The sequence below is a fragment of the Patiria miniata genome, unplaced genomic scaffold (assembly GCF_015706575.1).
Source record: "Patiria miniata isolate m_02_andy unplaced genomic scaffold, ASM1570657v1 HiC_scaffold_2, whole genome shotgun sequence".
In the NCBI taxonomy this organism is placed as follows: Eukaryota; Metazoa; Echinodermata; class Asteroidea; order Valvatida; family Asterinidae; genus Patiria; species Patiria miniata.
This window is the reverse complement of record NW_024037058.1, coordinates 11471220-11495748: the sequence shown is the minus strand read 5'-3', so window position 1 is coordinate 11495748 and position 24529 is coordinate 11471220. Positions and strand designations below refer to the sequence as shown.

The following is a 24529-nucleotide window of genomic DNA, read 5'->3' as shown; positions in this document are numbered from 1 at the left end:
TTTCTGCTAACAGAGCCTCCATCTATTTCATACAGACGTCGAATGAAGTGCATACACGCAAAGGTTTTGCGCTATTCGAACGGAAGAAGGATAAACACGCAACTAGCGAGACCGGAAATATCTGTCTGTGACCCGCTGGCAGCGAGCAATGCCTGAAATATCAGGGTGTGCTACCCGCACATGACAGACTAAACCGATCTGGCATCGAGGTTCGTGGAAACCAGTCCCGTGTCTGGGTCCGGTCAATGTCAAAATAATCAGGGCTGGATCTGTTTAAAGCAGTTAGCACAGCAAAAGCGCGCTTAACCCTGAAGTTGCTTACATCAGTGACGTAACAATCAGTGTTGGCACACACATGCCATGTGTGTGTACTTAAGCAGCAGCATGATTTTCTGCTACAGTAAGCACAACTTTTCTGCTAGCTGTTAAGCAGCGCAATGAAACTGGTCCCAAGCTATCAGAGGGTGAAATTAAAGTCGAACATCGGACATTTTTTAAACGGTTTATCGTTATGTTTGTCTGACCAAAAATGAATAAGCTCAGTCAAATTTCATGCCCCTAACTAAATTCTATACTTTTGTCCGAGCAGTCTTTCGCTTATGATTTCACCCTCTGCATTATCTGATTTCATTACTACAATTAGCTACTTCTCATTTACCCGACCCCCCATTCGCCGGCTGCTCTGGACTCGGGGCCTTCTCTGGGGGCTTGGGCCGACCGTACAGAAAGATGGCTGAAATGACCAGTCCCGCACCGAGACAGAACTGAAGGTTAACCTGGAAATGGAACAAGTAGACTGCGGCCACCGTGGAGATTATGATACTGACCGAGGTGGCAAAGCCCTTGAGGATGTTGTCCGCATACTTGACCACCACGGCTATGGTCAGACCGCCGAAGGCCTGTAAACCGATGACTGCCCACACGAAGGGGGTGTAAGCATAGAACATGCCCTTCTCTGAGATGCCCTGTCCGTCCTTCATTATCATCCCAACCAAGCCGATCAAGGTGCCAAAGAGACCCAGCTGGATGTTGCGCACCCAGATGGAGGTCTTGGAGCCCTTCAGGATCTTCTCAAAGTAGACCCCGGCAAAGCCCGAGAAGCAGCAGGCGACGATGACGGCCAGCAGGCCGTGGATGTAGTTCTGCTCGGTGTGGGATACCTCGGCAGCTCTCTTGGCAGGGTCCGAGGGTTGGATCTGGATAATGGCCACGCCCGCAAAGAGGAGAATCAGAGCCACCCACTGGGATGCTGACAGGCTCCTGCGCAGCATGACTACCATGCACAGAGCTGTGGTCAGGATCTTAAGCTGATAGGTCACCTATGTAGGTCAAGGAGACAATTAGATATCACAAAGATGGTTATGGTACTAATAATGATAACAGCATTATTTTGTAATCAATTTAACACCTCTAATAAGAACCACTGATAAACGTATGCACATCTCATAACAGCACATGACTTCAATTAGAAACCATTTAACTCTCTCACTGATCATTCACTGACAGAAATTCAATCCATTGCCCATTCGATAACTTTTCACACAGGCAAGTCACCAACGGTCAGATCATATTTCATGTACAATGGAGGAACCCTGACTAGTTAAATTCAATCAACAGACAAAAGCAACTAACTGGTAAGAACAGCTGGTTTATCAATCTCCTCTAGTCAAAGCAAAGCTTTATCAAGTTACAACTGGAGTCAATCCTGCTTCATGTAGGAAGGGAGCACTCAACTGTTAAAAGCAGTCAATCAATTGATTTTGACTTTGCTGAATTTGCCTGCCAAAGGCGGAGGGTTAAAAGAGAGGTACCACAATCAAGTGACACAGTACACATCCGGTACATGTACATCTTCCATGTACAAAGTACACACAGTCGTGTTTTACTAAACTCTTGGGGACAATGAATTGTGTTTCCCTTTGTCCCTGTAATATAACACTAAGACTAAGCACATAACTGTACGATCAAGGACCGTTTTCAACAGAAGACGCAACGCCCAAGTTCAGGACACAAAGGATCTGTTGTTCTCCCTTTGTCTGTCGGACCTCTGGGTGTATGTACCGGAAGTACATGTATCGGTACATGTACACATATTTGTAACTTGTCATGAAAATGCATGCGACTCAAAAAGTAAAGAATCAATTTGCTGTGCAGACGATTGTGGTGCCACTCAGTATTGCATTTATTTGACGATGAGTCTATTTTGTTAAAAAAATTATGGACAGCAAGTTACTTTGAAAGTACCAGCACATGTATCACCAACAAATGGTGGATATTTTTAGGCTCCTTCGTCCAACCCTGTGTAAACAAGTTTACTGAGGTTCTGAACATATTAACTTTACTACAAGTCCACACACCGTAAAATAGAATTAGCAGACATACCTGAAACGTTGCCGTACTAAGGTTGGAGACCCCTATGAACATCAGGTTGTTCTGCACCGTGTAGATGAAAGCAGGGACGGCCACCTTGAGAGTGTCGACAGGCTGGAGCACAATGGTGTTCCACAGGAGCTTGCCCAGCTCCACAAAGTTGCCCTTGTGTTGGTAGAGTAAAATGAAGACGCATGTGGTCATCTTGACAAACTCCGTCACGCAGACCGCCGTGGTGGAGAAGTACATGGCGCCGGGCTGGTTGCGCGTGTAGCGCATGGTGAGGATGAGGGAGGCATTCTGAAGAACCAGCAGGAACAGGCTGACATATTTCAGATTCAGGTGGGTAGCCGCGCCTGAGGAACAAAACCAAAATTTGCATAAGTCCAGTAGTTCCTACACTGTCCCAAATGCAGCCCAGCTGTTATTTTTTGTAATACAAATTTATTACATGTACAAGCAAAAGTAAAAACATGGTTAAAAACTACAAGCAGTCCTGGGTCAAGGGCAGGCCTATGCAAAATGCAAAGTGAATGTTGACGCATCACGTGACATCCCCAATAAAATATATGTTGGAGTTCACCCGCAGTAAATTTGCAGGGTGCACTAACTGTTGCGTGACAATGCAAATTTGCATTCACTTTTACTTTCACACTGAGTGTGTCAAACTGCCTATTGAAGATGGATTATCCCACGACACTTTCCCTTTTTTTACAGCAAAAGTGTGCAGGGAATTACAAGAGGGAAAGCTTATACTGCACCGCACTGGGGACAGTTTGGGCTAAAACTTCTGTATCAATCCCACAGGAAACCTATCCTTAAAGAAACAAAGACACACTCTTTGCATTTGTGCATGTCTGAGAAGTAGACCTGTTGGTGTTGGTTTGGCAAATGGCAAATATGGATTCGTACAAAATCTCAGGGATTAATAAGCAGTGACTGAAAATAATTCAATGTACAAATCAAATCTAATATACCACATGCATCTATCCGAGTATGAATGCATAATAAATGAAAGGTTTGCGGAAACACCATGTGGGAATAATTTCTCAAACCAAGAGAATGGTTCTGAAAAGAACTAGAGGTATAAACTCGACGTTCCAGTCAGTATATGCTCCGACCATCATCATGGGCACTCTCCTGAAGATGGTCAGAGCATACTGACCAGAACGTGGAGTTCATACATGTACCTCTGGTCCTTTTCAGAACCATTCTCTTGGTTTGAGGAATTACTCCCACATGGTGTTTCCGCAAACCTTTCATTCATTAGTATCTCCACCATGCAAAGCCTCAAATTTACGAATGCAATCAGCCTTTCGTCTGTTGTGATTAATTAGCAAAACATCCAAAATGCAGTAAATGCACAACTGCACTTTCTGATAAAAAGTGTTGTGATAAAAAGGGAGAAAGTACATGATGTATGCACGGTCGGTCCACATCACACAGTTTAACACATGTATTTCCCTTTTCAAAGATAAGAATGGCCCATTACTTTTACAATCAGAATCATGTTTGATGACCTTATAAGAACAGAAAGGTGTCTGAACTAGACCTATCCATACCTTTACGTAATACAATGACATCTGGAAATGCACCGCAATCACTGAACCACTGTGAATACATGTAGGAAACTTTGCTACACACAACAGAGTGCTAAGCGTTCAGACCTAGCATCTGCCAAAAGTGCACGGATCAATGGGCTTTAAGGCCAATAAATATTTAGTCTGCATGAAAAAAATATATTATCAGTATTCAGTGGACTGCAAAGAAGCATTAAAAAAAAATGAATACAAAATACCAGTACATGTACGTGCAGATTGTTGTGAACAAAAGACGTTGTCCAGTGAATTCACACATGTAACGTACTTAAAACTTAAACTTAAAGAAGAGGGGTTTAATTCTCATGCTTTTTTTAGTGTGGCACCCAAACAAATAATTTGGTAGCATTACAAAAGTTGTGAAATTTCCAATGAGACATTGAATGAAACCAAATCAATTCACACTAAGTTAGCTGTATTTTTTTCTATTCGGCTTATGAATTAGGGGGACTCCTTATTCAGCTTAGACTCAAGTCTGATATCCGATACTTCAGTTCGTCGCACAAACTATCCCAGGATGCAACACGCAGCATACATGTACATGTGCGGTACCGGTACCTTCACTGCACACTTCTGATCTATCCATAAAAGGGTTCATTGTAACAATGTGCATGAATAACGTCACACGTATAACCAGTAACATCAGGTAACTTTTAGCCCATGAGTTTTATAAAAAAAAAAGGGACCTTTTTTTTGGGGGGGGGGGGGGGGCGGTGCCACACTCCCAAAGCACAGACATGCATGTATATACTGTGTACATACTTGCACAGTAATTAGTTAATTAGTTAATCACATTATGTGACATATTTCATGCAGTGAGAATGTGGGATTAGTTCTGTGGTACAATATGTTTGTTTGTGTATGTACAATTTGTATGTACCGGTACATGTACATGTACCGTACATTGTACATTAAAAGTTTGTGCATGTACAATGTATACATGCATGCACATGTAGAGTGTGTACATGTGGGCAATCGAACAATATGAGGTCAGTCATGTCAGCGAGTCAAAACGGCTATGAAAACTTTCAGCTCAGACAGGAAACCATGTCTGGCAACACAGAGTGGTTGGTCCTCTCAAAATTAGTGATGGCCCTGATCATACCGGTACATTATCTAATGGGCACCAAGCAGTATAGAATGTATGCTCTCCAATGGTGAGAATGTGAACATTTTAAAAGGACGGTGGGCTGGCACTTCCAGGTTGAACATTAGTCGTGGGCAAAAACAGTAGAGCTTATAGTTGACTTGTGACTCTTGCATGAAAGTCCTGAGAACAAGTTGCTGGATGGTCATGTTAACTGTACATGTATGTCGGCGCCCCCAATATCTACAGGTAGCACTGCGCAGTGTGTCATGTTTATTATCATAGGCTGGGTTCGACATGAAAAAAAAATTAATTGGGTTCGACGAACACGCATATTGGGGCATAGGATGCACACTGCGTTGAAGTGTCATGTACCACACACAAGCACATGTCGTGGGACGGTGTGCGGTGTATCTGCCCATGTGGCGGCGCGGTGCGCGGCGGGCAGCGAATAAAACCCAGTCCATTACCCACTTGGTTTTAAGTCCAACGTTGGTTAGGAAGTGCCTCTATAGACTTCGTGCACAAGTACCCACCCCTCCTCCCTCCCCCCCCCCCCCCCCCCCCCCAGAATAGTAAAACTAACAAAGACACCCAGTACTGAAAGACAATTGACATGATTGAGAGTATCAGTGAGAGTCACTTGGGGGTCATGTTAGCATGGAGCTATGTTAGCATGTACTCAGGTGCAGTCATTTCACCTGTGGATGTTCGGAGTCTGTGAACATCACTGTCGAAAAAGGTCATGTGATGCATTCTTCATGAGCATTAACCCTAACCGCCCGGAATCCTTTCAAATCCTCTTTGCCAAAGTGGAGGAATTTGGAGGATTGAGGTTACGTGGCAAAAGTGCATTACTGATTACGTAGGATGCTTTTCGTCAAGGTCTTGGGCCAGACCTTGTGTTGTTTTTGCTCAGCCATGCATGAATATATGTAGGCCTGGATTATGCTTGAATTCCTCCATACTGCTCCAGGATGTCACTGGCCAGCAAGCCTAAACATACTGACAGTCACTCATGCCACAGGATTTTGCAGGATTCAGGCAGTGGTTACCCCTGGAGGAATTTGCAGGATTGAGGCTGCTATTTTCCATGCGGCCAATTGGAGGATTTTGCAGGATTGAGGCTACAATTCTTGGCAAATATCAACACAGCACCACCCTACAGTTACAAACACACAGTAGCACAGAGTTCATACCGGTACATGTAGCATAACTCATTGTGTGCCTGGCAGACATGGCAGAAGGGCATGCAAGTTCCAGGTACATGTACGTCCTTATAAATGCCAAAAGCGTAATCACCAAAATGTTCCTAGAAAGGGCAAGTGCAGAAAACGGCCTTCATTTTAAGTTTTTCCATCGGAAATTAGCACGAGTTGTTCCAAAAAGTATGATTCAAACATGTGACAAATTTAAAACTTGTACGATTTATAATACGCGTGGGAGAACATTGGATTCAGAATACATGTGGTCCAACAGTGAAGCCTTCCAATGCAATTTTCTTGAAAAGTGATTTTCGTGTCTGGAATGCTAGTCATATGCCCTTCTGCCGGGTAGCGGACGAACTACATGTAGTCCTCTAGGGAACAGATCTACCAGCGAGTGCCAAAACTGTTTCTGCAGGATTGAGCCTATAAAACAATTTTACATGCACTACGTGTACCATACCGTTAATACTGAAAAGATGGGAGGCATGCGCCATTACAGACAAAAAGCTGATGTTGCAGACTACCAGTAGCTGACGAAGAGAATAAATTCCTGTTCACTAGATTCTCACTTTGGTAAGCAATAATGCACATTTTATGAAATTTCTTTAACCAACTACATGTATTTAAAAATTAATTATACATCGTATGTCAACACAGTGTGTGAGATGGCTACAGTTGACAGTAAGAACCCTTATTGCAATTAGTCACCTCGATTATCGTGTGCCATAGGTTTATCTTCGTGTGCAAAATATGTTTGCACTTTACAGAAACATCTGTTAGATCGCCGTCAGCTGAAGCAATATTAAACTGAGGGCTTGCAACTAAACTTGGCAAGAGCATTACACACAAGCACATATTGAAGTACATAGGGCCTACATGTATGTACATGTAGCTTTTAATTTTTATCAATTTATTTTTCCAACGTACCGGTATCCTTTCATTAACGATTAATGCAAAATTGTTGTATTTGTATTTATTCCATATGGGTATGGGCAGTGCAAATAACACTGAAATGAATACAGCCATAAAACTTACGTACATTGTACAACACTGTCACACATTAAAAAAAAAAAGGTGCCATAAACGAGTTTAACGTTACCTCCATAACTACATGTACGGTACATGTGAAGTTTAATAGTGAACATGGTGAAGAGCATGCAGATCGAGTTACTCTGTACTACAACATGCAGCAACTAATAAAACTAACATTTTCAAATACCATAAGCTGGTAAATGTACATCATATGTACATGTATGTACTACAACAAAACCTTGAATATGAGTTTTCTGTCTATTACATTACGTGAAGAAATTAAAATGTAGTAATGTTAAAATGTTGTAAGAAAACAGAAGGGTTTTTTTTTTGGGGGGGGGGGGAGAGGGGAGAACAGAAAAAGGGATGAATACCGGTAGGAACAAAAATTGTGCACGAGAAGTAATGTGTACAATGTACATGTACAGTGTACAATGGCTAAATTCTTTTCAATAGCATGCTTACTTGTGCCGACAAGTATTAATTAGCTTTGATTTGACCACTTTTTACAGCTTTAATTTTACAGCTGATGGCTTCCGGCATATTGTCCTCTACAGCTGACTCTTTGTCCTTCACGGTCCGTGTGTAGTGTCACACAAACGTCAATGAACTCAGACGCATAAAAATAAATTTACGGTAAAAAGCACTACTTGCAACTTGCATAGCCAAGAAAAGAAAAAGGAGAGAAAAATTAACCAGACAAAGCAAGCCTAGCGAAGCTGGCCCCACTCCCCAGAGTGCACAAAAGTTAGTCAATCAATTTAAAACTGCTATTCTTTTCATGCATGTGGCATGTAATTAGCCTTAGCCTATGTCACTGCTTCCATTTCCACTCCCAACTTCAAAAAATGAAAATATTACCTTGCTTTCAATTTTATATTATATCTCGCTTTCAATTTAATACAGTGTACACATGTACAATGGCCGACTTGTGAATGGAGCACATGTAGGCTGGCCCTTCTGGCACAAGCAAAAACTGCCATCAATCATGTCAATGGAAGCTTTTCTAAACGTCAATCTCCTACGAACGTATAAATCTAATTTCCCCGTTATTTACTTTAAGATACCGGTACCGGTACCAGGATTTTAAGACAGGCTCTTAACAACCTTATAAGCTGATCACTTTTTACTCAGAGTGGAAAACACATTTTTTTTCTATTTCTTAACAACATGAACAAGAATAGCAAATTTTCTGTACAAAATTTCACCTTCTTTTGTGGTGCTATCCTGAACCTGTTGACGTACTGACATTGCTCCAGCTAAGTCTTCAAAGAAACCAAAAAAACACAGAAATACATCTTACATCACAATAGTAACTAGCAATGCTACAAAATTCCCGGGCAAAGCATTCAGCCGCAAAAATGTGAGCCATTTGATGATAAACAATGATGGATGATGAGCCAATGTTATGTGTACCGGTAGCATACATGAACAATGTATGAGAAAAGCAGGGGTGTAACGATCGTTAAATTAATCATCATAATTACTGTAAGTGTAAATTTTTAATAAAAAGAATTTTATCATTCACTCTATAACCATAACAACTACATTGTAGGGCCTACGTGTAAGTTGTAACCACGTACTAAAGGTGTATTCCATTGATTGCAGCACCTACGTACAATGTACATAAACACGTGTACTTACAGGTACACATGCTCCTACCACAGTCTTAACCACTTCGCGCCGGGTTTATTTTTGCCAAAAATTTCGAAATTTTCAAAAGACAAAATTTTCCACCCAACTTCTGATACACAGCCAAATGCCAAAAATAATTCACAAGAGTCATTTCAACAGTACATTGTATTTGTACGATATTTCTTGCCAAAACCTCACATAGTTCAATACTCCGGGGTGTGCAATGGCGCGTAAATTGTACAACAATGGGCCGTGCACAACAGAGGCGAGTCAAGGCAATCTTGACGTTTTAACCCAGCAGCCATGCCTGTACACAAAAACAGCCAGTGCATGTTATCACGGCCTCCGGTGTGAACTGGCTAAATCAGCCAGCCAACTCAAGCTATCTACATGAAATAGGTATACGTACACGTACATGTACTATACATGTTGACCTGTAACTGTTGAAGTGGTAAATGTTCGTACATGTACATGTATCTGCAAAACTGTACACTGTACAAGCTCTTGGAAAGCAATGAGCCCAATTCTACTCCTCGTGGCAGATAAATACTATACAAACATGGAACATCTAAAATTCTCAGTAAAAAGTAAACATGTTGTTCTTTTGCTCAGCCATGCCTTTTGCAGTTTGCAACTGCAACTGCAATACATACTGGTACATGTATTTCAGCATAAATCAAGTGATATTAATTTTTATCATTTATCGTTACACCCCTCACTTGGCAGCAGTCAATACGTTCAGTCTGAATTCAGATTTTTTTGTTAGTTGAAATGACCAGGCACAGCCATGACAGCGCTAAATGATGAAAACATGCAAGGGTTCAGCACCAAAGGAAACACTGAAATTAAAGCTGTGCGTACACAAAATGTATGTACCATAAGGATGCCGTATCCCGAGGAAGTCCAATGAGTTCATGTTCTTCAACAAACGTGTACGTGTAGCATCATACAGTTTAAGAGCACTAAGAAGAAGGAACCAAGAATCCAAAAATAAAGGCCAGTTCATACCAAGCGCCAAAACAAACACGACTGCGAATTTGTAACATCACGGCAGGTTGTTCACGCGGCAAACTCCTCAACAGTTGAAAACATATTTCAACTCTTGCAAATTTTGCAGCAATGGTTTGTGACGTCAAATTCGCTTGCCATTGCATTCGCATTAAGTATGAACTGGCCTTAACATGAATGGAGAAATGAATGGGAAAATGAACGACATCACCAAGCACTCATGAATGTACATGTAAGGCCACCCTCAGGCCAACCTTGCGATGACACAGAACACTCAGCAATTGACTTTTCAGGATCGCGCTGCGCCTGACATCTGAGCTACGACCGTCGGGAACATACGGTATCAATCGCCAGTTGTTTGCGACTCGAGTGTCACTGCGACGATCAGCATCAGTTGTAATGCGACAGAATCAGTCACAGTCGACCTGTGTGATATGAAGTTATGACGTCGTGCGCGCATCCGGATCATTTTACTTCATTGTGTAGCCAATCAGCATGCAGCAAAAATGCTTGAATGAAGAGACGTGGCTGGAAGAACACTTAATTTTTAAAGGGCATGTGTGGTCTAGCGGTAGAGCACAGGATTCATGATCGTGAAGTTGTGGGTTCGAGCCCCGCTGTGGCCATGCGTGTTGTGCCCTTGAGTAAGGCGCTTTACCTCAATTACTCCTCTCAACCAAGGTGTTAAATGTGCACCAGCATTATTCAATGCTGGGAAGGCAACAGACTCACTGTGGAGGAGGACGAGTTGTGGAGCCCGTTATTGCACAACTTATCAAGGCTGATACAAGACGCTCACCACTTCATGTTTGAAGAAAATGAATTTCTATTTTACTTGTAACATAATTTTTAGAGTTGCCAAACAATTCCAAAGAAAGTCACACAAAATAATTTTCCAAAATGGCGGGCTAATGTGAGCCAACGACTGTTTCATGAACGAACAAATTCCCACACAAAACAGCCGTCGTAAATGCTGTTATTATCCTCGTCTAAGATGTTTAAATTGTTTAAAACGTTGCGCAGCTAAATGGTCACTTCGTGTATAAAAGTTCACTCTCGGCAATGGGCAAACATAAGAGCTCAAGTGAGTGCAAATGTACATTTTGTACCAAAGTGGCAAAGAAATGAATAGCACAATTCAATATGAATGGAGATGCATCTGATAAAATAACCAATGGTGATATTATCAAAGTAACAAATGGCATGCAAGCAATACAATTTGAAAACAATTTAAATAACTTAATGGGCGGCCATTTTGGAGAAAAAAAACATGAATAAAAAGGGCCTCCTTTTCCAACAAGGAAGGACGATAAACATTTTTTTATAAAAAAAAAAAACCAGAAATTAAATATCAAAACCAACTCATTTATATCTGATCTGTGATGAATAATACAATAATACCTGATTCATCTGAAAGCGAATGTATTATAATACAAGATGTTTGCAAAGGGCAAAATGGGATAACAGAAACTCCCAAAAACTGTCTTTTACTAAACTACTGGACCAAGTCTGCCAAAATCCATCAATCACACTGCTTCCAATGCATGCTTTGCTTTGCGCTACCAGGCCCGAGTCCATCATACCCCATCAATATTTAGGCAAACCAGGCCTGCAGGACCAAGTCCCCCCAAAATACACCAAAATGGGAGGATGAATTTTGATGGAGTTAGGGAGATTAGGGTCAAAGCCAAGCCTTTTCAATTTTTGTACTATTAATAAAAAGTACCAACTTTGGTTTTACTGGTATGATTGGTAGATACATGCATACAACTATGGCTGAAAATAATTTTTCCGTTCAGGTTTTTGGGGAAACAAGCGATTTCTGTCTTGCACACACAAATTAATGAAAAGGCAGTAAAGCCACATGTTATTTATGCAAATTACATGGTACAACACATGCAGTGTGTGTTTTTGTAGACTTAGCACTCACAGCTGTGTCCGCAGCTGTCGACATGTTGACTGTAACTGTACATTGCAGCCCAATTTAATCAAATATTCGATGAATACCTTTCATACCCATAAATATAAATACAATAAAATTATTCACATACAAGTACATGTACATCTTTTTCCACCAAAATCCTCTTTAAAATGGAGAATTTTGCAGGATTGAGGCTTAATGGCAAAAATGTCTCTGCTTGAACATAATGACAGTGATTGCTGGAAGATTTTGCAGGATCAAGGCTATGGTCACCCCTCCAATGACCACATTCAAGAAATAACGGTGGATTTTGCAGGATTGAGGCTGTATGCATTCTATTTTTACATAAAGGCAGTTGGCGGATTTGGCAGGATTGACGTCGCATCCAAGCAAAAATGCTGTAGGGAGTTAGGGTTAACCCTAACCGCCCCAACTCCATCCAAATCCATCTCCCATTTTGGGGGACTTGGTCCTGCAGGCCTGGTTTGACTCGATGTAAATACTGATGGAGTATGATGGACTTGGGCCTGGAGGCCTAAAGCAAAGCATGCATTGGAAGTAGTGTGATTGATGGAAAAATCGAGAATTGAGAAATCTGCTGGATCATTTGCTCAACTCAAGCGCATGATCTAGCAGATTTTTCGATTCTTGATTTGTTTCCATCAATTTCTCGATTTTCATCTGGTCAACCTGACTGACACATGCACATGCGCACAAACAACTAAACACTGCCGTGACAGCGAGATTGGACGGTTCTTCTCAAAAAGCCACCAAAATGATCAATATTTTTCATATTTTAGTCACTGTTGTTCTATTTCAAGTGATTCATTAGCTTCGTGTATGAAACTGCTGCATGTATTAGGTACAAAATGTATGTTTAATCTCATCTGGGTTTGGGGAAAACAATAGGGGAAAAGAACCATTTTACTGGGGGCCAAAATGTGACTGCATCCGGCATTTTCTCCCACTTGATACAAAGTAGACGTAGATTGACCTCCAGTTCTAATGTTGAATTCCTGATGAGCATTGGAGCTGGGATTACTTAAGCTAATATGTGGTGTGCGTTCAAACTTTCTGTTAAAACTTTCTTTTAAATTAAAGACTAACTCACTACTGTCTGACTAACTTAACTTGTCTGTTACATTTTAGTTATCAATTCAAGAAAATGAATTTCCAAACATGCCAAACGTGGTCCCCCGATCTCATGAATATTCATTTTACCAAGCGAGTTATGCATACGATGCAAATAAATGCAGGCACTTTTCCGAACCCTGCGCACTGACCAGCTGACTGCCATGGCTACACCGCGGCTAGTCGGGCTAGCTACACAACCGACAACAAGTGAACAACTTGCTGCCGCGCCGCGCAGCATTGCCATGGCCGCGGGCATACAACAACAACATGCACAACATTATACAGAGATTGAATCATGATTGCACTACATTACACCTGTTTGATTTGCTGCCCCACTAATCTAACAAGTAGGCTTCAACCACTGCCACCTGCTGTATTAAACATTCCCACCTGCTTTAGACGAGACAGTAGGTGATACGTTTCCATTTCCGATGTTTACGACTGCTTCTCGACCACTTTCCCTTGAAGCTGCCATGTTGGAATTATTGATTGACATCCTCGAATAGTATTTGTTATTTCAGCTCTACTAATTTACGAAAAAAATAAACTGTTTGTGGACCATTCAATGTATATATTATAAGAAACATTGCGGGTATTTATATTTTCTTTAAATCATACGTATGAGTATTAAAAATATGGAGGAAAAAATGTATAACAACTTATTTTAGTGAAATGACGTTTGACCGTAAACTTGTGCAAGTCGTTTTCCGCTCCAGTACGCGCGGCCGCGTTCGTGTACTGCATACACGCACTGCCAAGTGCCAACACTACAGCTTCTAGTTCTAGCCGCGGCGCCGCGCCGGGCGCCAATTATTTATTACCGAACCATACAACACTCCGCACCCCTTCCCCGGGCTGGCCCACCCAAAACTTGGAGATTGTCACTTTTGAAGTGACAAAATCCCCACCCCTCGGGCAAAATTTAAGTGACAATCCCCGACATGGCAAACGGGAGTGGAGCGCAATAGTAACTACGCTAATGGTAATATTACTAACAATGTTAATTAAATTTGAGTGACCTTGGTGCATGGAAAATGTGACCAAACCCCAACATCGGACCTGGGACAGGGGGAGGGAGGGGTGGGGAAACATTTGACATTATTTTAATATTTTATTACCATGAATTTATTTCCAGGATTTGTCGAGCTGAGTTCGATAGCTCAGTTGGATAGGATCTAGACCCATGAACGTGGCGTGTAAACATTTCATAATTCACGGGTCTAGATGGGATCCGTAATTTTGTGGCGCGAGGATCCTCGCGGTTCGAATCACCATTTTAACCGATTTTTTTTTTTTTTTTCTTATTTGAGGCTTTGGACGATTTATTTTAAAGAGAAATAAAGTCCGAATTTCATTACGTTCGAATTCATTTCATTTTGTCTAATAATATATTTTTCTATTTTTTACGAAAAGTAAAGTCCAAACGTCATAGCGTACACCCGTACCGTACTACCCCATGCGGATATCGTTTGGGGGAAAAATCGCACCCGGCCCACCCTAACAAGTTTCAAATTACTGATTTTTTTTATTTCGTAGTAAAAGAGCAAACTTTTTTGTCGTATTATTAATACTTTGCCCCAGTGGGTAAACGACTTTACAATAAGTAAAAGGTTTTGATCCTTAATTATTTTTTTAATGTATGCACCATGAGATTATGAAACTGTGGACTGGGAGAAGTTTATGTTGAACCCGCACGTGGATTACATCACGCATATCGCATGCCGCATGCACATATGCTGAAGCATCATCGCGCGCGCGGCATCAAGCAGCTATCCATGGTCCTACGTTAAAAAACATGCCGGTATACTCGTACTCCAGCGAAATAGCGCCATAGCAGAAACATTAAGTGCACTTTCGGCTTATTATTTGATTGCAAATTTGTGGAGCTACTTAATTGGGCGATGATGTCACATTGTACGCAGGAAGGTAAGAAGACTGAAATATCGAATTCGACAGTCATGACATCGACACGACAGTTTAGTCTGATGTCGAAGTGTGAATATAGGCTATATTTCCTACCTCCAAATAAGTCCAATAAATATGTACATACCATGTATGTTGCGGTGTGTGAGCAGTGTATGCAGTGCAGTGAAGAGATGCAGAATGTATTTCGCTAGTGAGTACAGTAGAAGTCGCATTTGATACTTTTTTGTACTATGATGAGAGTCCCAAAGCTTAGGCAGTGGCGTATCCGGGGGGGGGGGGGGGGGGGGCGCAGAGGAGGCACTCTGCCCCCCCCCCCCCCCCCCCCCCAGATTTTTGTCACAACATTTTTGTGTTCAGCAATTATTTCAATAAATGGTTATAGTATAGAGTTCTTACATCGGTAATCCTTACTTTTAGGACCCCGTTCCTATAAGGTTAAAAGACTCACCAAAACAGCTGACTAAATGACACTCAAAAGTGACATTCTGATGTTTCTTGACACATTTGAACAGTTGGCAATGACACCTTCTTGAATATCAGCAGGTTTAATTTTGTAAAAAGAGGGCAGGGCTTTGATTTATGAGGGGTTAAAGACGACGATGACAAACAGAAAATATATATAAAAAGCAAGATGGCAAACTGCAAAAAAAGGCAGAAAAGTCACATTTTCTTTGAAAGTGCTTTCAAAATGACAACTAACATGAGTTTATCTGAGGAAAAAAAAACTGCTTTAGCCTGCAAAAGTCACTTCCGTACTGGACAGTCACCTGCAAAAGTCAGTTTTGAACAGAACTCATAAAAATAGAGGTGTCCTAAAGATAAGGATTACCCTTACATCAATCCCACAAAAGAAAACCCGCTCAAAACCCATTACAACAATGCGTCGTGTAAATGGGTATATAAATTTACAGTATGCATAATAATGGTCAGTTGTGAAGAGCGCCCCCATTTGGAAGATGGGTACCAAATGGCTTTTCCAAATAATTGAGGTGGTTTTTTTTACTTTACATCTATAGACCGGCACCTTTGAATGGATTCCAGAGATAGGTCTAGTGCGCGTAATTATTATTATTATCAACACAGCCCCCCCCCCCCCTTTTCATATCAAAGTTGTTCCCATTCTTTTTGGTGGTGTGATTCTGACAAGTGTTTTGTATTATTCATCAGGAAAAGACCGGATCATCTTTGTGACCAAAGAGGATCACGATGAGCCCATTCAGACAACAAATGTAAAAGATCTGGTCAACGAAGATGATGACGATGAAGGAGAAGGTAAAGAAGTTACCATAGGCACATGTGTTCCATGATTAGTAATTTGGATCTGGTCTTAAAGGGAATATATACAACATTTGCAAACATCAAAAACAAAACTACCAAATTATTATGCAATACCTTACTGGACTGTTAGTGAATGATAGATAAAGCATCCGGCAAACTTGTGGCACCTGCTGGTACATGTATGCTGTCATTTCAAGAAAAGTGCCGTCTTGTATAAATTTCCAATGCTGGTCGGTTGACCAGCGTTGGAAAAAACTGGCTCATTTCAAAATACGGATCCCAATTTACCATATGTAGTTAGACGGCATTTTGTTTTTAATCAGTTACACTCCAACATGTATAAACTCCTACAGAGCCAGCTAGACTGGTTCCCTGACCTTACAATTCACCGGCATCTATAAATTGCTCAGTTTTATCCTGATGGTTCTCGCAAGAATAACACAAAAAAAGTACATTTTGTAACACCCTTAGTTCTTCTGATACAGTATCCAAGTCTTCCTCACATTTCCTGTTGTTTGTTTGGCCCATTTCTCCCATACACTAACACCTCACGCAGAATGCAGCGCTCTCGTCATGTACATGTGACTATCTAAAGCTGACTCCCATATTGAACTCATTAGGCCAATGATGCACTAGCTAAACTTAGGCTCCATTTCCTAGTGAGAAATGTTAAGTCTGATAGGTCAATTCAAAGCGCCCTCTACTGGCCATGATGAGATGTTATTATATGACCTGATGTGGTCACCTAATCATTTATGATGCCAAATTTCAGCTGAAAGAGTTCAACACCCGGAATTCTACCAGTGCATGGTGCAGTGATGGGCCTGAATACCAATATATGTCATTGACATTTATTTATTAACAATTATTCCTGATCATTTGAAACATTGAAACCTGTAACTTTCATCACATTGATAAAAAAAATTCTTTGGAAATTCAAAAGTCATTCATAATTTACACTCACACACACACACTAATCTGAAGTACCAAGTCCAATTTTATTTTTATGTAATAAAAACTTTGAGTATCGAATTGGTTTTGCACCTCAAGCTGAAATTTCAGGAGAATATAACTTCGAATAATGTCAAATTATTAGATCAAGTATAATGTCTGCAGTTCTGTGGATGATGCTAAAAATTATGCATAAAACATAAACTGTTTACAATTAAACTTTGGTGTTACAGTAGGGGTGTTATGATAATGATTGTCTATCACCAAAGTTGTGTTTCTGATATTCAAGTTTTAACTTCGCGATATCATATCAGGTCTCATCCTTTCCAACGGGGACATCAACTGGAGCTGCCCCTGCCTTGGGGGCATGGCCAGCGGACCCTGCGGGGTGGAATTCCGAGAGGCGTTCTCCTGCTTCCACTTCAGCGAGGCGGAGGCCAAGGGATCGGACTGCATAGACAAGTTTCGCACCATGCAGGAGTGCATGGTGCAGTACCCGGAGCTGTACCCCGTCGGAGAGCAGAAGGAGAAGGAAATGGTACAAGAGGCAGAGGAGGCGGCCCAAGAAGCGGGAGGAGACGCAGTCCATCACATCAGTGAACGCCAAGAAGCAGCTACACCATTAGATTCAGACACTGTTGACAGTGGAATGAGCACTGTTGTGAACAATGAAGATGCTGTGGACAAGGCATCTTCAGGAGCTTCAGCAGACATTATTACCGATGATGTTACTTCGAAGAAGGGGAGCAAGTCTTGATGCTTGTCTATCTCAATCTATAGACATTTATATGATAATTTTTAGTGTTACCTTAAGTTTTATAATCGTTATTTCCTGTGATGATTTTATACTTGACATGATACTATAATGTTTTAATACTCTTTTGCATTTTGAATTGTGGCCCTTCTCTGTGGATTGCCGTTAGGAATGAAGTCACCAAAAAGGACCAATTTATCGTAATTATAACTTTTCAAAACGAATAACTTTCCTATTAAAAAAGGATGCATAAGATTACTACATGTAGGTACCCAATCACATTTGCATGAATGTTACTGGTTTTATATGGGTCCATTAGTTGATTTTTAAATTAGTCTATAAAAGCATACATGTTTTCCCTCATCCAGGTGTAACGTCTTTTCTCTCAGTTTGCAGTTTCCGTCTCATATTTAGAGCCAATCGCCTTTTAAGTAGCAGATCCCCATTCATTTCTGCCCTGTATATTTGTTTATAAAATCCAAATAAATGTGTGCTTGTTAATGAAACAAGACAAGGCAAGACTAGTAAATCTAGTCCCAGAGCACACTTGTTGATTTAATAATTTCTGAAAGTTCTGTCGAATAATTTCATGAAAGTACTTGAAACAAGCAGCACCAGACTAATGCGTACATGGTGTATGTATTTGTTCATCACATACACAGCAGTAAAGCTGCTCCCAAACATGTATACCAGCGCAGTCACATGACATGCAATCAATGGGATAGGTAACCAGTCAAACTCGGAAGTGTCAGTCTGTCAGTAAATTTACAAAGAGAACTATACCTGGACACACTGGTACCAGCAAAAATGCATGTACATGTATTTTCAACCCCTGTTAAAAACAAGCGTTACATAATCCTGGTTTGTGTAATGTGTATGCATGTACAGTCGAACAACTTTATAACAAGGTCCTTGGGACTTAACAAATTACCCTGTTATAACAGGTACCTGGTATTGACAGTAATGGAAAACAAAGACTTGGGACCTAATATTTTGCTTGTAATAAACAGCATGTTCATGTTGTATTAACAGTGCTCTTCTTATCAGTGTTCGACTGAACATGCATGTGCGTGCATTTTATTTCATAGTTGCCAGTACAGTACATTCATGTTAGCAGAATTGTGAGCCCAACCATTTTTTTTTCTCAATTATTTCGGGGCCCATTCCATAATGTACATTGTAGCGTGTCTATAAGGTTTGTGAAAAAGTTCAAACTCCAAAAAGTTTGTGGCGTGATTGAGTTGGCTATTGTGTGTGACAGATTAAATTCTTTACAATCATTTACTGTAACTGGAGTTGCTTTACCGATTCTTTTATGTTCGTGTCGCATTTTCAAAGAATTATTAATTTGAGAGAGTCGTGCACCACGATCAGAGCTAAACTCTGGATTTCAATTTAAGAATGCATGCCTGATGTGCCAATTAACGATTTTCGTAATTTCATTTTGTTGGGGGAATTGTGGCACATTGCAAAATATACCTCTATAATTATACTCTATTAGAGACAGAGGTCGAAGTCCTCAACTTCGACCACTGTTCATAAGTTATTATAATTCCGAAACAGTCACGTTAGGAAAGTTCGCATTGCCGTCCTCGGGAGCTAAGACATGACCTTGTCTTGCAAAACCGATCTTTGTAGAAAATAACAACTAACATACATGTATATATGAAATGAAATTTGCCACAATTGGATTTTTATTCTATAAGTTTGTGTTTTAATCGCTGCAGAGTATTTATGTTTTTACGGATCATGCCTATATGCCAGTACTACATGTATTACTTAGCAGGTGGTAGACAAGGACCGTTTTAATAGTGCTATATTATAGGCAATTATACAATTGACGTTGGAACTTGTACATGTACATGAAGGCCTACGGAGGTCAGATATCGACAGCCAACGGGCAGCAGGAGGTCTTTTGCCGGACGCGTGACGACGCCGATCTTCGACGACACGTGTATACCACGGATTTTAAACGGTGTGTCACCATAAAGAAAGGAGCTATAGACTAGTGTAGTGTATAGCGCCCGGCACACTCGATTTACACCAGAGTCCCAAGTGCAAGGTTGCCATATACAATGTAGACATGGGGCTAATGCTGATAGTATTTATTTGTACAATATCAAACATTTATAATTATATATGACCTTTGACCTCCTTTGTTGTAATAGCTCCACGGCAGAATATAGTTATAGTTCATATTATTATGCAAAATACCTGCAGTGTCAAGTGTCATGCATGTTATGATGTTGGCAGCATTACTATATGTGGGGGTTTTGTCTTTAAATTAACTTTATTAAATACAATCAGCACAATAGGCCTAATGGCCTAATTGAACAGCTCACCTTTCGTCAAAACAATGAAAATGAATTACATACCTTCGTCCGTTCCCTGGAGGTTGAGATTAGAATTTTCATTTTGGAGAGGTGTCGTCTTCTCGTCAGCCCCTTGCATACGTCTTCGTGCCATGTTTCCACGTGTACGTGTCAAAAAGTAACCTCTAACCAGGCGAAGACTTGACTCAAATGCGCGCAGTTTGTGTATAATTTTGTTGTATACAGCGACACGTGTACAAGACATGTACGTGTACATGTACACTATACGTATAAGCTTAGTTCGCAAATACCAGCAACTCGGAACTGCGTGCATTCGATCGAACTCTGATCTCTCAAACTCAACCAGTCAAAGTAGTCAAGCAAATGAGTGCTGGTATCTTGAGGGCAATAATTTACGGATTGACAGATGAGACATGAAAGAATGGGTATAAAATTATATGACCGGATGATATAAAGAAGTTACCGGTGTGTAAAAAAAAATTGGTAAACCGACCATTGAACAATTATTATTTCAGGAAATATTTTCAGTTCAAAAGTTAAAAGCCTGTCCAAGGTATTCGGCACAGTTTTAGCGGGAATTTTTACGTACTGGGCCTAATACCGGTGCCGTATAGCATCATTTCCCTTTAAAAAACGTAAACCCGCGGGAAAACAACGGCGGATGCGGGCACCCGGCACGGCCCCCTTGATCGGCTTTATAATGTCAGACTCATGATTTTGTGCCCCAACACGCCTTGAAAATTGAAGAAAACAAACAATGAAATTGGTACCGAAGTTATTGATTGAGTGTCCCTCAATCAATGCCCCACCCCTTATGCCCATCCCCTCCCTTATTGTCACGTTGGGAATTCAGACAAACCTAGACTGAGAAGGAACCTTTCCCATTGTTCGATAAACGGAGTGTACGTAGGAAGCAATCCTTTCAAAACCTCGGCGGGACCCTGTAGGGCCTATAGATGGGGTCCGCTCATTAGTCCGACGCCACGATAGGTCCGACAAAATCTCATCCCCCAACCAAATGGGCCCATAAGTCCGACGCTAGATCCGACGCTCAATAGGTACCACGCCCAATAGGTCCGACGCCTCGCAGGTCCCACGCCTCGCAGGTCCGACCATTTTATTTCGCGCCATAAGTCCGACGCCTCACGTCATAGTCCGACGCCTCATGAGTCAGACGCCTCGTTTGTCACCCGACAGCCATTATTATACAACACCTGAATAAATCCCAGTCATCTGGTTGGTGGATCGTTGATCACATGTCATTAAATTATTCGTACCAACGCACGGCGCTCGTGCAGCGCACAGTACAGTGCAATGGCACTGTGAATAGAACTTCCATTGCACGGCGTCACTAATTGTGGTGGCGCTGTTTTAAATCGAGATAAATTGAATCTGATTGTTCTTAACCTGTCGAACAGTTTGCATCAATATAAATATGATGAACTTGTCGAACTTTAAAACAGTTTTAACCTGAATAAATTGGCTTTGAGAAGTCAGCCAGTCAGATGACAAGGATTTATTCACTTGGTGTTATATAAAACAAATAATGAATGTTTCACGTTCGTGCAATGGAAATAAGAATTCCATTTGGTGACAGATGAAATGTTCCATTCCACTCGGCGAACACTTCATCTGTCACGTCATGAAATTATTCTTACCATTGCACTCACAAACATTCATTATTTGTACAATATATGAATACAAACATCGCGTAAAAATTAGTGTCAGAATGTTAGCGCCACCAAAGAGATAGAGAATACACATTAACGGATGTACCCCCCCCCCCCGGATTTACGCGCAATGCATTTTTGCTTACAAAAACTGCGCGCTGCTGCATGGTGGGCTCTCTGACGGCGGCTAGTCAGTTGATGTTATATTATACAAATAACGAATGTTTGTGAGTGCGATGGTAAGAATAATTTCATGAGGTGACAGATTGAATGTTCTATTCCACGAGGCGAAGCCGAGTGGAATAGAACATTCAATCTGTCACCGAATGAAATTATTCTTTCCATCGCACGAACGTAAAACATTCGTTATTTGTTTTATACAACACCTGAATAAATTCTCGTCATTTGATTGGTAAATTATAAACTACAATTTATTTCGATTTTAAAGATGTTGAACTACCCCTTCACGAAAATGTTTGAACCCAACGCTGTAGCGCTGGCTCTTTGGAACAATACGCGCTACGCTGAACGCGCACACCAGCATGCATTTTGCACGCAAATACCGCGTCATGGAACAAGCGCAAAGTGAAACGGTATAACGCATGGGTATAACGCATGGTCGCACCGTGCATTATACCGAATAATAATATGTCACGTGATCTACAATTCACCAATCAGATGACGGGGATTTATTCAGGTGTTGTATAAAACTGACATACAGATCCTAGTCATTTGATTGGTGGAACTCACATCACGTGGCATTCGTTATTGCTCCCATTCATGCCACGGCTCAAAAAGTACTATCCGCCCATGGGGAATGGGAAATACTATTCAACAGTTAGGATCATGACGCGGTATTTGTGTGCAAATGCATGCTGGTGTGCGCGTTGCGCATAGCGCGTATTGTTCCAAAGAGAGCGCGCCGCAGAGTTGGGTTCAAACATTTCGTGAAGGGGAAGTTTGGAAGAGAGAAGTACATTTTCCACCAATTTTGTATTGAAATTAAAGTTTATTTCAACTCTGTTCAGATTTAAATAATTTAAAATTAAGCAGAATCTGTGGGTGAAGTGTTATAAAACAAATATTGAATGCTTTATCTCGTGGTGAAGTAAAACTAGCCTCCCTCGATGATCCATGGACCATTCACCTCGGGAAAATAGAATGTCCATGGATCACCTCGGGCGGCTAGTTTTACTACACCACTCGAAGCATTCAATATTTGTATACTATTGCACAGTGCGCCCTTATAATTATAGGAACGTAAGTAGACAACCGGACCGCGTTGTTCACATCCTTTTTGGTAAATCTCGTTTTTAATCTCTGGCAACAGAGCTTCTTCAAAATGGTGTCTGTCGGTCGGTCTGTCCGTCTGTGTCCCCCCCCCCCCCCTCCAAAAAAAGATTAAAAACGAACCCCTTTAGACCCATAACACTGCCAGTACTAAATTGTAAGTGTCCAAAAAAGCAAACAAAACCATGAAATAGTTGACAATAATTGTGAATTCGTGACACTGTTCATGCATTTTTTTTTTGAAGAGGGAAGATTAACAAAAATGATGATTGTAATAGTTACGTGGTATAAAATAGGGCTGGGGGCTTCTTCGGTGGTTCCCTAACAGACCTTGGAAAGCATGCACCTGTGCACTAGTATGAATCACCTTGGCTCTTGCATTGGGCCCTGTGTCATTTTTATGGGTCTCATGGGAGGCAGGGGGATTGGCCAAAAGTATGGTGTTCCATTATTTTGTGCCATCGGCCACTTGCAACACGGTCAGAGCTTATTACGTTATTAGTGGGCCAGCCAAAGTGGAATATTATTACACTTTGGATGGCATTTTTTGGTAATAGCAGGCAACCATGTCAGATCAATCAGTCAAAGGATGGAGAAGAAAATGTAGGCGCATGCCACCCTTAATTTTGACCTAATATACCTAAATGTACCTGATTTACATAAATTGTTAATCCGTGTCGTGTAATATATAATTATTATTCCCATAGTTTGGTATATTCTTTATTTTTTTTATTTATTGAAAAGTTTATTTTGGTGATTCTATTTACACACCCTTACCTAACTAACATTTTCGTAATAAGTGACTGAATAATTATGAGGACATAGTAACGATCCCAAAAGGCTACTATTATACCCACAAATTGCGCACATTTACCTTGTCTCAAGATATCATCAATTTGTCTTGCCAAACCTCAGTATTGATGAGCTTCCACTTAATTCACCAATTTGCTTATTGGCAAAGTTACCCTAGTAGAACCTTATGGAACATCATGTGAACAATGATAACATTGTGATATCTAGCTCACAGCCTCACAGCCGCCATCATTGAGGAACAAGCCCAGCAGAGACCCGAGAAACTGGTAGTCTACTGCTCCGCAGCCGACCCGTGATGATGATGCATGATCTAGCTCAGCAAACAAAAAAGGGGAGTCGCCTTAAATTAAAAAGAGTGTTTGGGCCAGCTGTAACCCTGGTATATATATTGCAAACCACACTAAACGCTGAGCCTAAATTTTGCTCATAGTTGCTGTATTGGGTAATATAATCATTGGAAGCAGGGGCGGATGTTTGCTGGGGGGGGGGGGGGGGGGGGTCAGGCCAAGGGCGCATCCAAA

The 24529-nt window shown here is 41.0% G+C and overlaps 2 protein-coding genes across 8 annotated transcripts; one reads left to right on the top strand and one right to left on the bottom strand.

The window, feature by feature from the left end:
- Positions 1-608: 608 nt before the first annotated feature.
- Positions 609-20481, bottom strand: LOC119726506 (UDP-galactose translocator-like). Of its 6 annotated transcripts, none has more exons than XM_038198222.1 (4): positions 20278-20481; positions 8504-8560; positions 2383-2726; positions 609-1319 (listed from the first exon to the last, which is right to left on the bottom strand). In XM_038198222.1, exons 1-4 carry the CDS (start codon positions 20477-20479, stop codon positions 651-653), a joined length of 1272 nt encoding a protein of 423 aa, XP_038054150.1. In that variant the 5' UTR covers positions 20480-20481; the 3' UTR covers positions 609-650. The 6 variants fall into 6 exon arrangements, with proteins under 6 accessions (XP_038054150.1, XP_038054155.1, XP_038054152.1 ...); XM_038198227.1 differs by lacking the exons at positions 8504-8560; positions 20278-20481 and adding exons at positions 9807-9892; positions 13384-13503; XM_038198224.1 differs by lacking the exon at positions 20278-20481 and adding an exon at positions 13384-13503.
- LOC119726507 (mitochondrial intermembrane space import and assembly protein 40-like) lies at positions 14706-19192 on the top strand. Of its 2 annotated transcripts, none has more exons than XM_038198229.1 (3): positions 14706-14919; positions 16087-16191; positions 17463-19192. In XM_038198229.1, exons 1-3 carry the CDS (start codon positions 14895-14897, stop codon positions 17903-17905), a joined length of 573 nt encoding a protein of 190 aa, XP_038054157.1. In that variant the 5' UTR covers positions 14706-14894; the 3' UTR covers positions 17906-19192. The 2 variants fall into 2 exon arrangements, with proteins under 2 accessions (XP_038054157.1, XP_038054156.1); XM_038198228.1 differs by lacking the exon at positions 14706-14919 and adding an exon at positions 14985-15109.
- Positions 20482-24529: the final 4048 nt, after the last annotated feature.